The sequence below is a fragment of the Thunnus albacares genome, chromosome 4, assembly GCF_914725855.1.
Source record: "Thunnus albacares chromosome 4, fThuAlb1.1, whole genome shotgun sequence".
In the NCBI taxonomy this organism is placed as follows: Eukaryota; Metazoa; Chordata; class Actinopteri; order Scombriformes; family Scombridae; genus Thunnus; species Thunnus albacares.
The window spans coordinates 31,856,393-31,870,923 of NC_058109.1; the positions used below are offsets into that span (position 1 = coordinate 31,856,393).

Below are 14,531 nucleotides of genomic sequence, written 5' to 3' on the forward strand. Positions count from 1 at the left end.
GGCCATAGCCAGGAGTTTAGAAGTACTGAGGTCATGAGTTCATGAGAAGTGCCACCCCCACCCCCCTGGGAAAATTGTGAATGACCACCAAAAGTTTCAGTATATTTTTTTATAATTGAAATTTCTTTACATTACATTTTCCATTAAATTATTTTGCGTCAACTGTTCAGTCAGAAATATTAAATTCAACCCTGTAATAATAATAGTATATATGTCCTCTTCAGGTCTTTAAAACTCCCAAATTCCCAGAAACAGTATGGAGGAGATGACATCAGTGTCCTTAAAGGGAGCTATGGCCCTGATTAACCCTTTCATGCACAGTGGACAGCTATTAAAAAGCCGTTTTCTTAGATGTGCATGGGTTTTGATGGTATAGTTGCACATCAGCCACTACAGTGGACTCTAGTGTGTCATCCCATGTTTAAAAAAAATGAAGTTCAAATATTTTTTTTTCATGCCTAAAGGGGAATAAAAACACTTAGGAGAAAAATCCTGACTGAGGTTATCATAATTCATGCATGAAAGGGTTAATGCCACTGACATCAATAGATAGACGTATATAAGAATACATTTTGTATTCTTTTTTCAATTAACTTAAAAAAAAATGTATTTATTTTAACATATCTACATTCTTCTGCACCAAAATAATGAGCGACTTCTCCCACTCCTATTTGCATTAACAAATAGCCTAAATGCAAATATATATAGCTATATTGGAGTGGGACATACGTGTTAGTCATATTAATATAAACAAACATGTTAGTCATAGGCCTATTGTGAGGAGCAGATGTGTCAACCGAGGCCAACTCAGCAAACAGCGTTACTCAGCTCACCAGCCAGCTGATGAGACTATGTGATAACAATATTGGTGGTAAAAAAAAAAAAATAAATAAAAAATCGTACCCTACAGATATGAACAATACGAATAGGCTGCTATTGAGGAAGTGTATATTTCATCATGTAGATACTTTTCAGCAGAAAGAAAGGCAATGGCGGTTAAACACACCCCTGTGCAGTCCCCTAACTTTTGAATCCAAAATCCCCCAGGAGTTTTAGAGGCACGTTTGAAAGCAGCATTTCAGCCACCGCCGCTAATCCACGGCTCACCTTCTACGTCACTGAGTCAGACACGCATCATCAGAGAAACGCAATCTACACACATAGTTTTCAGGTGAGTGTTGTTAGGTGACTTCCACCTTCGCAGGGTGGCAGATGGGAGCGGGGTGCAGTTTTGCAACAGTGTAGGCTACACGATGTTTGCACGACAGATGAGTACACGTTCCGAGAACTCCTCTAACAAGTCTGAACAAGAGTAGACCTGCTGATGGTGATGATGATGATGGTGGTGATGATGATGATGTGAAGGGCTGTATTCCCCGCTGGGTTGAACACTGCTTGTTTAAGTGTTTGTGGGTGTGTGGGTCCCTGTGTCTCACTATCTGTGTTGTTGCTCCACCTCCATCGCCTTGAATTGAAGTTAGAGTTCAGCCCCGGTGAGGCAGTTTCTCAAGAGGAAGCGGACGGGCGGCGGATTGCGCTCAGTGAGGAGACGATACACAGAAAATTGACGATGGCAGAGAATAAAATGGGCCCGAACATCCAGGCCGGAGCCGGATTCTTCGCCAAACGGGTCCAGAAGTCCTTGAATCGAGCTCAGGAGAAGGTGAGCAGGGAAACCAAGTTTATAAAGTTACATTGGGTCCATCTAACTTCTTAACTGTTCACTAGAGGCATTGTTATCAGTTTGGTAAGCAATAAGACAGATAATTCTAGCTGGCTTTGTCAACCAGTTTTAAATCCTTTGGTGATATTGACTCATTACTAGTCCAGCTGTAATGGCAACCAGTCTCTTCCTCAGAACTACTTCAGTAACGTTTTCTTTGGAACACCACACATGTCAGAAGGGAGTGTAGCTTGTATTATTACATGTGGCTTCCATGTAGAGACAAGCAACGTCATAAAGAGTGTGTCAGAGGAAAAATAGTGTAATTTTTTTATCTTAATATTTACCTTAGTTGAAATTGGCACGTGAGAGCATGCACAAGCATGGCTGTCTTTCTAAGGAAATATGTTGTAATCACTACTGCCTTCCCATTCTGCCTCATTTATATAACAGTACCGTTATATAGATCTCTACCAAGTTCTAACTCATGATGAAATGCTGCCATTGAGGTGAGGGGATAAAATTAAACATACATATAACGTATGATACTGGCCATAAGAGAAAGGGCAAATGTTCTACACAGGCTGTTCAATGTTTAAGAATTTAAGCCAAAGGTCTGTTTTATGTTTTTAATTGTCCACATTTGAATGATTGCCCTTTGGCTGTTTTCCTGATTGCATTAATAAAACAATATCTTGGACTTTCCCTGTTGCAGCACTCATGGTGTTGTTCAGTTCTGCACAGCTGTGTACGGACACACCAGCTACCACTTCCTGACTGTGCACTTCCTCTCACTTGCTGAGCCTTTCTATCTCAGTTTGTGGTGGACTTGTTTGATTTTGCTGTCTCACCTCTAAAACAGCACCTACAATGTCTATCTGGAGTTTGTATACTCTGAAGCTGCAAGACCAAAGGCTATTTTGGTGATTCAGGGATCTTTTTAAAAGCATGGAAAATGAGAGGATATAATAATAATGAGAGTCTTTGTTGCAGATTTAAAGTTAAAGGTCGTGTTCTATGTGTCATTCAGTCTTTCAAACAGCTGCATGCAACAGACTGTGAAGGACATTGTAATGGTTAATCACTTGAAATTCAGTTTAGGTGAGGCATGGGAGTGTGGTACATGGTGCATTAGTCTGTTATGATTAAGAGTGCTAGACCAATAAGTCACCTGGTCCAATATATGCTGATGCATCCTGTCATTAGCTGATTGCAGATATATCAGTATTTGCGTAAGTGTTGACCAATAAGTAATAAGAAGTTGCAGTATAGAAATGCCAGAGATATGTGTGAGGTAATTTAGAAACAGTGTTTGTCCACCAGAGAGCACTGACAAGTTTATTTTATGTGCTTTTTAATACAAAATGTGGTCACAATTCTTTAAAAGTTGATTTAAAGGGTCCCAAAAATATTTGTGTTCATGTAAAAAAAAAAAAAAAAAAAAAAAAAAAAAACAGGATGTATCATTATCAAATTTTTAAAACTTTAGAGCATTGCTATCAGTATCAGCCTCAAAAATCCAGTATTGGTCAGACTATAATCATTAAAGGGGAACTCCACTAATTTTTCATATCAGTGTGTTTCCAGGTGTTGAGGAGTAGCACTACTGCATATGTGAAAAAAGTAGTCTAAATCCTTTTGTGCCTCCAGAGGGAGCTGTGTGAAATCTGATAAATTGCGTCAAGTGATGTCACTTGAGTCAGAGTCAGTTGGGGCTGAAGGCTACAAGTTTGAATATGAAAAAAATCAGAAAGGTTACCAGACCTCTGTAGCCCGCTCCTCATCTCTACTTGAGGTTAGCGGCTTGAGGTTACGTTAGTCGCTACCAGCATAAAGCACTTTATCTGTACAGTTGAGTGAATCGAGTCAAGTTGCATTCTAGGTAATGTAGGCGCCAGGTTTTGACAAGCAAGAAGAATGCATGGAATAAAAAAAAATAAAAATCTTTGGTTCTACTGCATCAATTTTGATCGTGAGTCCAACAGTGTTATAGGAGTGCAATGCTAAATTGATGGAGTACTCTTTCAATGCTAGAAACCTATGATCTAATGAACTCTTACTCTTTCTATGTTGTCCTGTCTCAGGTCCTTCAGAAACTGGGCAAAACCATGGAGACCAAGGACGAACAGTTTGAGCAATGTTCCCAGAGCCTCAACAAACAACAGGTACACCAACACATTACTTTTTTAACATGAGAATGTCTCTCTACCCCTTTGCTATGCAAGACTCTGCAAAGTCTTTGCTTTAATCCACTTTTATAGTTAAATAACTGATTTTATCGCCCTCACCAAGGATCTAAAGATCTCTAGTTAAATGTAGCACTAAGTCTTAAAAAGGACAGTATTGTGTTTTGGCTGTGATGGCACTGAGACACCAACCCACAAGTTCAGACAAGCAGCTTGGCCTTGAAAACAGGAAATAGTTGAAATACGATGCAATTATCTCTAAGTGTCTTATCTATTCTACAGACATACTGATAACCCTTGATACTAAAAGAAATGACATATCCATTTTAAAGGGATTTTCACATGTTTATGAACTTATAACCTGACCCAGTCTTGGTCTTTGGAAGGATTCTAGTTGCTCAATGCTCTCCCTGTGTTAAGTTCAGCAACTGCAATACATATCGGAGGGAAACTGACAGAGGAGCAACAGGAAGGAAGCTGACGCGCTGCTTTCACTTCACCACTACCATCACCACATCAAATGTTGTGATTGCTGTTCAATTTCAACTCCACATTGTGGTCAGATTGTATAATTTTGTTGTTTATTTGCAGCTTGGAAATAGATGCAGAAAAAGGATATATTGTAAACAAAATGCATGTGCAGTCCAAAAGAAGCACACATTGATTTCATCATCTTGAGGAAATGATGAGGCACAAATGGCTCAGATCACACCACACTCTCACTGTCACTGAATTTAACTTCTTGGTATTTGACTTATTTTCTGCCCTGTATTTTCCTTATGCACACAGATGGATGGAAGCAGGTTGCTTAAAGATGTCAAAGCCTACTACGCAGCAGTGAAAGGTAGGTTTGGAAAGCATATACAGACACACAACGCAGTGTTAGCAGAATGCCACTCATTGCCCAGGAGAGTTCGTGAATAATAGGGAAGTGACTTTCCTCTATTCTTGGATCCTGTGTCAACTTTTGCAATACTGTCTGCGTTGCCATGTTGTACAAGAACAAATAAAATCCTACAGTGAAAACAGCAGACGCAGCATCATGTATATGATTCATGTGCGAGGAACCGTTGCTTTTCTAGTGTTGTCAGCTGTTGCTCCTGCATTGTGAGCTCCAGTCAGGAAGCCAGTGTTGTTCTGACCTTCTCGTTGTGGGTGTAGCAACAGAGCCGCAAACCTTAAAAACAATACCACTGCAGTGCTGTATGCTGCTGATTCTAGATGATAAGTTGATCTTTCAGGGGTTATGATTACATTACATTTTTTCTTGTCCTCCTACAATTTCCTGTTCCTTTCCACAGCCGTGCACGAGACATCCAAGCGGCTGTCCCAGACATTGCGAGACATCTACGAACCAGACTGGAACGGAATGGAAGACCTTGCTGTCATTATAGAAGTATGTTCATGATGTGTTGTTTGCTTGAACAGATACCTGAGGGTTGGACCCCCAAAGCCAGATCAGTTGATAAAATCTAGTTCATTGTGGTTAGTCAGGCTTATTGTCAGGAAATTTGGGAAGCTTGATCCCAGTTACTACGGAACCTTCTGTTTCCAGAGTAGAGTGGTCCACATTTTGCTCTCGTTAGGTACATACAAAGTTAAAACAGTATTAATCAGTTGTGTTTTGGCCACTTGGGGATGAAACTCCACAACAAATGGTACATCACAAGCAAGTCTGACATATAATGGCCTTATAAAGTTGATATGGTTAACATGCTAGCAAAAAGTTGCCCATTTACACATCCAGCAGACACGGAGCAACATTAACATTTATCTGGAGTCACTGTCATTCACTTCATGCACTGTCACTTTCAGCTCTGGGTTGGTCTGCTCCTTCATACTTCACTATTTTCACCAGCTACTTACTGACTGTCTGCTATTTGATGGTAGGCGGGTAGTGTACAGTGGGTTAATCATAGTTTTTATGCTGAACCTAACAACTGCCTGCTGCTGCTGGAAATTTGGCTGAAGACAGAACTTAGACTGAACCTAAACAGTAAAGTTGTGGCCTGTAAAACCAAAACAATGAGCTGAAAGAAGCTAAAGTGGTTTGTAGAGCTGAGGGAAACTGCAGAGTTGGGTAATAATTCAATGTGGGTTTGTCACTGTGAGCAAGCTCTTTCACATTACACGTAGTCATTTTAACATTGTTCAAATAACACTATAGATCAGTGCAGCTTTAGATACAAAAAAGTCACATTATCACATTATACTGGAGACAGATTGTTTTCATTGTCATTGATTTCATTGTCTACAAAATTTCATCACTATATTATTATTTAGCTCAAGCTTGCCAAATTGCAAAAAAATGTTGTGGGAGCTTGTTTTTGTATTTATTAGCTCACTTGGGGGGTTATTATTATTATTATGCACATCCCAGCAAACAGTTCAAAGCAAACACACAGATCCTACCCAGATGTTCCAGATTAAATGGTACAGTACTGTCATATATTTGAAGTTTGACAAATTTGTGAGAAATATATTAGACATTTCTCTTTTTCAAAATATCAATTTGTTTTGACCTAATGTCCTCCCTTTGATAATACTTAAACTGAATTACAGTTTCAGCATAATTTAACAGCTTATTAGGTTACAGCAAGGACAAGTAAAAGATGGAATAAAAGAGTGACATGTTTTTGAATAAAAACAAAATTAGACAAATAATAAATTGTCATAAAATATTAATATTTCTAACTGGCTTTCTTATTATGAACAGTATTTCCTCCATTACACTAGTGTTGATGAAAATAGTGGTTGAGGTACTCATTTAAGTTGCCTTCAAAAACAGGATCAAAAAAGCAGGATCATAACCCATCTCCTTCATAGGTCAGTTGCTGTATATTGTTAGTTTAAGTCAGTCAAGCTTTTTATAATGATGTGATACCAACTGTGTCTCTCAGAGTGAAGACTTACTGTGGAACGACTATGAAGAGAAAATGAGTGACCAGATTGTCCGCACCATGGAGAACTATACAAGCCAGTTCCCTGAGGTCAAGGTAAGCTGATGCTTTTTAACTAGAATCAGTTCCTGCACACAGATACTACAATGGCTTTTTGGGTCTCTCAGACAACACCAGTCTGATTTTTGATGGCACATGAAAGGATGATCCATCCTCTTAATGATTGGAACTGCCTGCATGAATGGTGGCAGGACATATGCTTAATGAAAAAAATGTCATCTGTTTCTCAGGAACGAGTATCTAAACGCGGTCGTAAGCTGGTGGACTACGATTCAGCACGTCACCACCTGGAGGCACTACAGAGTGCTAAGAAAAAAGATGAAGCCAAAATAACTAAGGTAACATAGTATTACAGAGCACAGAGAGTGGTAGAGCACAGCTGATAAGAAAGTGGTTCATCTGTAAGTTTTTTTTAAAACTAACTTCTGCTTTCAAATGCTGTGTAACAGGCAGAGGAAGAGTTCAACAAAGCCCAGAATGTCTTTGAAGAAATAAATAACGAGCTGAGAGAGGAGCTGCCTGTCCTTTATCAAAGGTATGGTTGACCATAGCAAATGAACGCAGTCTTAGATAAAACTTAGAGGAATCTTTCAGTGGAATTTGGGATAATGAGAGGATGAAAGGTGAATTATCTTTTTGTATAGATAAAAGGTGAGAATTAAAGTGGAAATGCTGGAAATTTGAAGAGACACTTGAAAAGCCAAACCTCAGATCTGTGTCGACCGATGGGGAGACTGTTATACTCCTCAAATTAATACATGAAACAAACAGATTCCATATTTCCATCATATTTTCCACATCATTTTTTGATTGTTTGAGGTCTGACGGGCACTCTTTCAGTTATGTCATCTCATTGTGCCCTGTTTCTCTGCAATGAGTCAATGATAGTCGACTTGAGTATTAAAGCCACCAACTGTTTACCTTTTATGAGCCCATCTCCTAATATTTGCATAACAGTAGTGGATGGAAACGTGCATTAATTTGTATTTTCTATTGCCAATTTTCTGAAAATTTGGTTCAAATTTGTGCTACATTTGGATGGCGTTCACTTGCCAAATAAGACTGAATCTGAGAACACACAGACACACACTCTTTGGTATGAAATGTCATATTTAGTTTCTGAGACGTGTTTGCATACAACTTTTCTGTTATGTCATCTTGGTTGAATATCTGCTTCAGGAGATCTTAAATGTCATTTTAATTAAGAACTGATCTGATCATAGAGAGCTAAAAAAAAACAGAGTACGTGACTTGTAACTTATTCAAGAAGGTCGTGTGGATGAACTGAAAGAGTTTTCTTTGTCTCTGTAGCCGGATAGGCTGCTATGTGACGGTGTTCCAAAACATATCAAACCTGAGAGATGTCTTCTATAAGGAAATGAGCGTGGTAAGATACGACACAGATCCTTTCATGTGCTCACTCTCATACTAGTAATGTGAAGTATTTATTGGTGTGAAAAATGCCAAGAAAACTTGTAGAACTGGATCTTTAAATGAGATGTAAGATATGGTATTTGTGTTGCGAGTTAGTGTGTTTATGTTGCACTTTGAATTGCAGCTGAACCATGAGCTGTACAATGTGATGAAGAAACTGGAGACTCAACACTCAGGGAAAGCTTTCATCATCAAGGGTCTGAACAGGTAAGGCTCCATGTTGCACATGTTTTCTCATCTGTGGTTATGGTGCTCCCAACAGGACCTTGTCTAGTTTAGGTAATATTTGTACTTAAGCCTATAACATACACAAGTTCTTCTTTTAACCCTCCTATTGTGCTTGGGTCAAATTTGAACCGTTTTCAAGTTTAGATGTGTGAAAGTGTGAAACTTTAAATTTTTTCTGATCAAAACAAGGCTTCATTACATTCTCTACAATGGCCTACTGAATACAATAAAACACATTTTGATCCTTTTTCTTTATTTTTTCAATGCCTATATTTAAAAAAAAAAAAAAAAAAAAAAAAAAAAAAAAGTTACATCTGTTGTGTTATGGGTCAAATTTGACCCAGTAGTAATTATGGGTTGTTTATGCAGGTAAATACATATTAAATGTTGACAAACCACCATGAATAACAAAAATAATAGTAGGTTTCATGCAAAGAAAGCGTCTTGACTTGAATTCAATTATAGAGTGACATGCAGCCCCCCCCCCCCCCCCAAACACACTTACACTTACACCCACTTACACACACATTTCCTGTTCCACCATCTGTATAGCAGTATATATAGGCTGTGGTTTTCTCACACTATATTTCTGATGTCTCACCACACACCTGGCACAGCGCGCACACACACACCCACACACCATGCCGGGGATGACACTTGTGTGCTTGACCAAAATAAAGTGTTGTCTTCGGAAATTAGACTTTTCTCCTTTTTTCATTGGCAAGTATATGTGGTCAATTTTGACCCATAACACAACCAATGTAACAATAATTGCTTATTTTAATGTATAAGAAAATATAAACAAGTTATTGTGGGAATTATTTTGTTTATCAGATCCTCTCATGGTCTTATAATATAGCTGCCTGTTCTGTTCACCATAAGCAATAAATTAGAAAAATTGTGCCTATTTTAAACTAAAAATGATTAGTTATGGATGAATAATATGTCACTTAGCAGATCAAACACGCTTGTTAATGAATTCAAACATGGGTCAAATTTGACCCGCAAACACTAAGGGTGAAAACCGTTTTCAAACACAATAGAAGGGTTAAGGTTACTTTGTGAGTCCAAAATTAACTACTGTACTTCAACTTCTCACAGCGCAACAAGCAAGTCAAAGAAGAGAAAGTCCCTTGTCATCTCCAATCCCATCCCCTGTAATACAGCTTTCCCAGCTGACCACGTCTCCATCCATTCCTCCACTGAAAATGGAAAAGACAATGTGCCCTCTTCTCCTGGTCAAAGAACACAGAGCATCTCTGAAGAAACCAGTTCACCAGAAGAAAGTGGTGTCTCATCCAAAGATGTGAACTCTTCAGACTCCGATCTCAGCTCCAGCGGGATCAACACACCCAAGAGGCAGTCGGTGTGTGACAATGAGAACAGTGACAGCACAGTGAGTGAAAATCCAGAGGAGGCAGTGGCGGCGGCGGCGGCAGCTGATGCAGAGCTTGCTACAAACCAGTCAGATGACTCTGGTGTGGGCGTCCCAAAGCCGGAGGCTGCAAGTCAGGAAGTGTTCGGTCCCCCTGATTCTGCAGATAGCGAAGCCCCTCAAAGTCCTGAGCAGGACAACATGAGTGATCCTCCATCAGAGGATGCCAAGCCCAAACCTGGACCAGTTCCCGCCCCTCGCCTATCCTTCCGCTCCACAGATGAAGGCCCTCTCCTCCCTGCTGAGGAGCAGGAGGAGACAGAAGCAGCATCTGGCAACCAGGAGACAGCAGAGTCGGGAGAGGACTCCGATTCCCAGAATCCACCTGGCTTTCTATACAAGGTACACAACTATGCTTTAGGAAATTGTTTAACATTTTGAGAAATGTGTTTATTATAGTTTGCTAAGCATTCATAGAGGGGGTATGGATGTTCAGTTCTGCTAGGTACCAGCATATGAGTTGTTGAAAGAGAATGAGTGTGCCAATAAACTAGCAAAAAGAGCATTGTAAAAGTAATAACAGTACCAGTTTTGGAATAGGAGAAGGAAAAGCAGTGATTAAGAAGAAAGGAACAGAGATATGGTAGAAAAGGTAGGAGGAAGACCAGAAAGGAAAGGGGTATCACAAAATACAAAAGTCGGTCATAACAAAGAACTATAAAGAAAGGAACAGAAGGGAAGAAATCATAACAAGGCTCAGATTGGATCACAGGAGGATTAAATGGCACTTTAGTTGTACAGTGAAAAGTGTGGGAACTGTGGAGGTAAAGAAAACACTGAACATATTATATTGCATTGTACCTTGTATGAAGCAGAAAGAGAAAGGTTACATGATAAAGCCTGAGAGGCGGGATGGGAGTGAGATCTGATGGGGATACTGGAAAAGCTGGATTAACTTGGCTTGTGTCCTCCTGCTTCTAGTTTATGATAAGCTAGGAAAAACATGTTACAGTTCCTGCTCCCTGACACACAAACATGAGATTCATATTGACTTTTTCATCTCGCCCTCTAAAAGACAGCAAGTGTGTTTCCCAAAGTGTTTAATTATTCCTTCAAAGTGAGACTATGTAACTTTTGATGAACAGTGACTACTAATGATGATATGATACAGAATGATGGTAAATGCTAAAACATAGCGGAACAGTAGGACAAGTAGAGAACACAGTCATAAAATCAACAATCTGACCTAGTACTGTCAGTTACACACAAATATCTAGTTAATTTTGGTAACGTGTGCTAAAATTAGCCACCATAAGCCACTGGTCATACCAGACCAAGTAAGGCTATAACAGCAAAACCCCCGAGTGTATTTAATTGGGAGAGTGTATTTTACTGCTTTTGAATTCAACTTTTCATTTATTTCTTCATTCAAAAGTGACTTAGACTAGCATGGGTTTGAGTTAATTTGTATAGCCCTCTTTCATATGCAGTTCAAATTATTTACAGGATAATATTAACTTTAAATTGACTGAAGGATATATGCTTGTATATTTTAATGTTTTATCTTATATGGAATTCAGTTCTCCTAAAGATTTATATTGCAGTAGAGTGAAAAATTTGCTCAAGTAGCATTTACAACACAGTGTAGTACATGGTCTGTTAAAATGTTAAATGTAGTCCACAGACCACTCTGTGAAGTGTTTTCAATGAAACTACTTTCTAATGAAGAAATAGTCACTATGAAAACTGTGGACAGTGTGCTCTGTGTTTTTTTTTGGGGGGGGGGGGGTTTGAAAAAAAAAGTTAATATTTTGTTTGAACCAAGCCTTTTAAATAGTGTGAAATATCATCCCTAGTATTAGTTGATATTGATGTGAGCTATGTTTAACACCAGGGGGTGGCGCTAGAGTCCCATGCAGCGTCTGAAGACGGCCTGCTCCAGTTTGAACAGGGAGACATCATCCTGGTGCTTGCTGACACTCATGAGGTTTGTGTGTGTACTTGTATATCTGTCTTCCTGTGACACTTGAGATAGAAGAATACATCTTTCCCGTAAAGTCTGCTCTCTTTTTCACTTCTCTACGCCCCAAATAAGTTGTTTAGGCCAGTATATTATGGGAATGTTTTTTCTGTGTGATTAATTTCTGTGTATTTTGTATCTTGGGGATATACTTTCCATCTCATTTCTGCTTTCATTTTTTTTGTTGAGTAATTAATTTCTAGTTTTTCCTGTGGATAGCCAGCCAAATAGATGTCCCACTGTGATATTTCCACTGCAAATAAATTGTCTCGACAGCAGGAAATGTTTCAAATGTCAAAATCAAAATATCACCGCTAAACATCAGATTTCAGTGTCGGTGTCCTAGAACGCAGGAAATCACAACAAAAGAAAATTGTGATACTCGTTCACAAAATATCTGATCTGAGGGTGGATTTACTTCCTTAAAATCTTACATGTGTTTTTAATGTTTGTGTCTCGCAGCAGGAAGGCATGGTGAAGGGAATCAGGGAGGAGAGCTGGAACCAGCACAGGGATCTAGAAAATCACTCTGGGATCTTCTCGGAAAAACTCATCCAGCCTGTTGAGGCAGAGTGAGGCAATCGTCACTCCTCAGTCTGTAATACTTTCTTCTTCCATCGAGCAATTTGTGACTCACACATACACACACACACACACACCCACCCACGCATAGAGGGAGTGAACCCATATGTTTTGGGTGCAGAAGCTGTACAAACAGATGAGCAAAAGTCCCACGTGGTTATTCACATGCTATGATGTTGCAACTTGTGGAACAAAAATGATGGAGCTTTAGAACATTTTGTGAGATATGTTTGGCTTACATTTTTACAGTATTTTGATCTTAATGCATATCCAAAGTCTTTCTTGAAACACTGTGAAACAAAAAAATCTTTTTATATTGACGCTGTTATCTTATGTAAAATTTCCTAATAAAGTCTGAGTGAAAGATAAGATGATGTTCTGGTATGAAATCCTGGCATGCGCTTGTGTTTGGAGGATGGTTACTTGCATACACATATTAGATAAAAATGTAGTTAAAAGTAAACAGTTAGAGGAATAGTTCAACATTTTGGGAAATACACCAAGTGACTTTATTGCTGTGAGTTAGATGAGAAGATTGATACCACTCATGTTTGTCTGTTAAATATGAAGCTGTAGCCAGTTAGCTTATAAAGACTGGAAACAAGGGAAACAGCTAGCCTGGCTTTGTCCAAAGGTAACAAAATCCATCTACCAGCACCTCTAAAGCTCACTTAAGATGTTACAGCTTGTTTGTTTAATTGTTACAAAAACCAAAACAAGAGTAAAAGATGACAAGTTGTTCTTTTACTGGGAGTTGTGGCTGGACTATTTCTTAGCTGAGCATATTGACCTCCTGGAGTCCAGCCATTTCCCCTCGTTTCCTGTTTTTATGCTAAGCTAAGCTAATTGGCTGCTAGCTGTAACTTCATATTTAATAGACAAACATGAATGTAATCGATCCTCTCATCTAACTCTCAGCAGGAACGCGAATAATCACATTTTACCTATCTATTTTTAAGAGAAAATCTTGCCTAGCATCAACAAAACTGATGTTATACTTTGGCATGCAGAGTTCAAGGCTCTTTTTTTACTCAAATTTCATAACAAGGGTCCTAATCTTGCCACTTGTTCAGGGAATGTCCAATGTAGAACACAAAATTGGATTTGCATATTGTAAATAAAGGAAATTGTTTCTGCAAGCTGGCAGATAAACAGCCTGAGCTTGAGAAACAACTACAGTGATTCAACAGAATGGAATGTGAAAATATTGTCAAGACCTGGAAGTTGAGATACGTGGATTGATTGACTGTGAGAAGTTTATGGAAGAGAGGTCTATCCTGTATAATAAACCTACTCAGCCACCGGGGCTCACTTCCCTTAGTATGGCAGTTCTATTGTGTGGAAATGAGAAACTAAAGTGTATTGGAGTTTGTGCATATCATCAGGATATACACAGACATAGACAGATATATACAGCTTGTTAAGGAGGCAACAAAATTATAAAAGGATACAAGTAACTTCATCAACAAGGTGGTCCTGTAACACGGGTGTTTCATGGATTTTCAGACAGATTGCTGTGATTTGCTGGTTGGGTTTAGGCTTGGGTTTGGTGTGGTTATGTTAGGGTCAAACAGCTGCGTCTGTCAGTGTGACCCCCCCCCCTCCAGCGCCATCATTTAGCTGCATGTACCCTAAATACTGACACAAGGCAGTATCACACATTTAGTCTGAAAAATAAGACTAAGAGGAGACAATTACCACTCCTATGGTGCTTTACATCACTGCACTCTTGAGTGAATGCTTATTGCAAACGGCATACAGTGCTGATTAGCATCATGTGATATGATTGAGAACTTCAGACAAACAATTAATAGATAAAAGAAATAGATACTTATTAGCTGCTGTTTCCAAGGTCAAGAATGAACTTTGAGCCTCAGATATTTCAACACAGATTGAATTATTCTTATTCACTCATGGATGCAACTGCATAGGAAATTTGAAGGAAGCAATGTGAAAATGACTTTGTACTAATATAACTTTGATGTTTCTGTTCCAGATGAGAATATACATGACTGTCAATATCTCTGTTATTGGAGTAAACCTCATTCTGCACCATTCCTGCTAAATGAAGTCACCACAGTGA

At 39.0% G+C, this 14,531-nt stretch overlaps 1 protein-coding gene across 3 annotated transcripts; it reads left to right on the plus strand.

Moving 5' to 3' along the window:
- Positions 1-1,066: 1,066 nt before the first annotated feature.
- Positions 1,067-12,817, plus strand: bin2b (bridging integrator 2b). Of its 3 annotated transcripts, none has more exons than XM_044350087.1 (13): positions 1,067-1,171; positions 1,478-1,663; positions 3,748-3,828; positions 4,639-4,693; positions 5,151-5,245; positions 6,750-6,845; positions 7,040-7,147; positions 7,259-7,344; positions 8,121-8,196; positions 8,368-8,450; positions 9,573-10,248; positions 11,741-11,833; positions 12,329-12,817. In XM_044350087.1, the coding sequence occupies exons 2-13, from the start codon at positions 1,571-1,573 to the stop codon at positions 12,440-12,442; spliced, it is 1,656 nt and encodes a 551-aa protein (XP_044206022.1). In that variant the 5' UTR covers positions 1,067-1,171; positions 1,478-1,570; the 3' UTR covers positions 12,443-12,817. The 3 variants fall into 3 exon arrangements, with proteins under 3 accessions (XP_044206022.1, XP_044206020.1, XP_044206021.1); XM_044350085.1 differs by lacking the exon at positions 1,067-1,171 and adding an exon at positions 1,183-1,327; XM_044350086.1 differs by lacking the exon at positions 1,067-1,171 and adding an exon at positions 1,183-1,327 and having other exon boundaries at positions 12,332-12,817.
- The last annotated feature ends 1,714 nt before the right edge of the window (positions 12,818-14,531 follow it).

Coding starts and splice junctions, on each gene's coding strand:
- bin2b (XM_044350085.1), top strand. Junction 3,829..4,638: donor AGAGCCTCAACAAACAACAG/GTACACCAACAC, acceptor TTATGCACACAG/ATGGATGGAAGCAGGTTGCT. Junction 8,197..8,367: donor TCTATAAGGAAATGAGCGTG/GTAAGATACGAC, acceptor TTTGAATTGCAG/CTGAACCATGAGCTGTACAA.